Below are 2,611 nucleotides of genomic sequence, written 5' to 3'. Positions count from 1 at the left end.
CTGCACATCAGATCCAGTTTCCTGAACACTTTCTGCACACAGCTGTAAAAGGCTCACAACCAAATTCTATTTTTAGATTTCTGACATTATTCTGTCTCCCAGACGCGGAGAGAAATCTGAAACAAACTTCGACACTGACAGCTGCAGGTTGTCATGCATCCCCCCCCCCCCCCTCCCCCCCGCACCGGAGCATGCATACTTGTGGCCCTGGACGCTGCAACATTAAGCAGCGTGCACGGCCCGTGCATGAAGTTGTGAATCGTTTCTCTTATAAAGACTTGCAGCGTCCTTGTCCGTCTCGTGACGGGGCCGCGCTGCACATCTCCTGGCCGCACGCGCACATTTGCGTCAACGCGAGTGAGTTTGCACGCAGCATCGTCTTACCAGGAACTGTGCAAAGGGGAAGATCTCAAACAGGACATGCACCGGCCGCGCTCGCGCTGCAGCCGTGCACGTCGCGACGCGTGCAGCTGTGATTGCATGCGTGTAGTCGTGCACGGATCACGTCCCTTACCTCCCTTCGGCTGAGACATTTCCCCTCTGCTTTGATGGGGGGGAGGGGAAGCACAAAAGACTTTGCCTTCCTTCTCGCTCCCTCCCTCCATCGAGCTGGAGCTGCTGGCGGCTCGCGCTGCAACAAAGATGCACGATCCAAGCCTCGGTCTTCATGCACTTGGACCCTTTCTCCGTGCGGGGCGCGCGCGTCCGTGCACGCGGCGGGCTACGAATGCACGGCTCGCGCGGGCGTCGGGAAACCTGGGGGATTCGTGCAAAAGCGCTGCAAAGAGTCCTCCGCAGCGCTTACATGATGGGCCGAGGCTGGCAGCTGAAAGCTCCTAACTTGGATCAGTGTGAGCCCCTGCGAGGCGACGCTCTTCCTGCTTGGAGCGCGGGGGATTGTGGGAAATGCAGTTGTGGAGGTGTGGCGGCGGGAAGCCTCAACTGAAAGGAAATGTTTCATCATCATTGATCGACTGTAACCGATTAACCGAACGGAGCCCTGAGAGGAGTTTAAACAAGAAAAAAATAAAATAAAATAAATGGAAATAATTTGCTACAACACTAATTCTAATGAAGTTGGGACATTGTGTAATAATAAATAAAAACAGATTATGATGATTTACAAATAATTTTTAGCCCATATTGTTGTCGTGTTTGTTGTTTTTTGCGAATATTTTCGCAATTTGAATTTGATGCTGCAACAGGTTTCAAAAAGATTTAAAGACTGGGAAAGTTGAGGAATGCTCAAAAACATCTGTTTGGAGCCGTCCACACGTGAACAGATATAATATTATTACTGTTATTAATTGGAAACCGGTGAGCATCACGTTTGGGTATGAAGGGATCATCCCCGAAAGGCTCAGTCGATCACAAGCAAGGAGGAGGCGAGGTTCACCGCTTTGTGAACAGCTGCRTGAGCAAATTTAACAGTTTAAGAACTTCTCTCAATATATTTACAAAGAATTTAGTGTTTTCGTCATCTGCAGTCCATAAAATCATCAAAAGATTCAGAGAATCTGAAGAAATCTCTGCAAGGAAGCAGCGAGGCTGAAAACCARCACTGAATGACCTTTGACCCCTCAGGCAGCCCTGCATTAAAAACCCACATCCTTCTGTAACAGATRTTAGCACATGGGCTCAGGAAGACTTCAGAAAACCATCGTCAGYGAACACAGTTCATCTCTACAGCTACAAGTTAAAGCTCTATCATGCAAAGACAAAGGCTACGTTCACACTGCAGGCAAATGCGACCCATATCCGATTTTTTTCAAATCCAACCCAGGCCGTTTCAGTATGTGGTTTTAAATCGGATATACTGTATATCTGATGTTTTCAAAGTGACTGCAGTGTGAACGCTCATTCCGCATTACATCTGACTTTTTCATCAGGGAGGAGGGGGTGAAGGACCGGTAAGACACTGACCTGAAGTCACGCTGTTTAAATCTGTAGATTCATGTGTTTACAGCTTCAAAACACAAGTCCAGTTGCTTCATCTTTTTATTTTTAATTTTCCACCATGTAGATAGTAACGTCCAGCCTGAGTCGCAGAGCGTATCGATCCTAAAGTTACTCGGTCGATACTTTATTTCCATCTCGTTGCTTCGTTCAAAAATAAAAAGTTTCACTGGAGCATCCCGGTCAGAGGCAGGTTCAGATATAAACACTGAACTAAACAAACATGTCAGATTATTATTTAATCTGCTCTGAGATTAAACAACTTCAGATTCGACATGCAAAAAGTATGCTAGGCTAGCATTGCTAGCTCTGTAAACAAACAAACCGGTTTTGACGTTTCATGTTTAACTTCAACTAAACAGTATTTAAACACATCCTCTTATAAACACTGAAAAGTATTAAGTGTACRACTGAATAAAGTGAGTTTTACTCATGATTTGTTTCAGTTTAGTAGCTGCCATCTTGAATTCTGAACGTTGCCACTTTCCTACAGGGAATTCCCGTGGATGATCGACATATTATGAGATTTAGTTTATGGACGATGCTTTATAGCAGCTAATTTTGAGACATTAGTGCTATCCAACTAAATTGCTCAATTGCTTATAGCCATAAATTTGTTTAATAAATAAATTTGTTTAAGTTTACCATTGATATA

General features: G+C 45.1%; 1 protein-coding gene across 1 annotated transcript in view; it reads right to left on the bottom strand.

Annotated features, from left to right (window-relative positions):
- Positions 1-1,046, bottom strand: part of map2k6 (mitogen-activated protein kinase kinase 6) — a 40,477-nt gene extending 39,431 nt beyond the window's left edge. Inside the window, exon 1 of the mRNA XM_014024381.1 lies at positions 515-1,046. Coding sequence (XP_013879835.1) covers positions 515-605 — 91 coding nt within the window. The 5' untranslated portion in view covers positions 606-1,046. The remainder of the gene's footprint in view (positions 1-514) is intronic.
- Between the last annotated feature and the right edge of the window lie 1,565 nt (positions 1,047-2,611).

The sequence above is a fragment of the Austrofundulus limnaeus genome, unplaced genomic scaffold (genome assembly GCF_001266775.1).
Source record: "Austrofundulus limnaeus strain Quisiro unplaced genomic scaffold, Austrofundulus_limnaeus-1.0 Scaffold419, whole genome shotgun sequence".
Taxonomy (NCBI): domain Eukaryota; kingdom Metazoa; phylum Chordata; class Actinopteri; order Cyprinodontiformes; family Rivulidae; genus Austrofundulus; species Austrofundulus limnaeus.
This window is presented reverse-complemented; position numbering and strand designations above follow the sequence as displayed.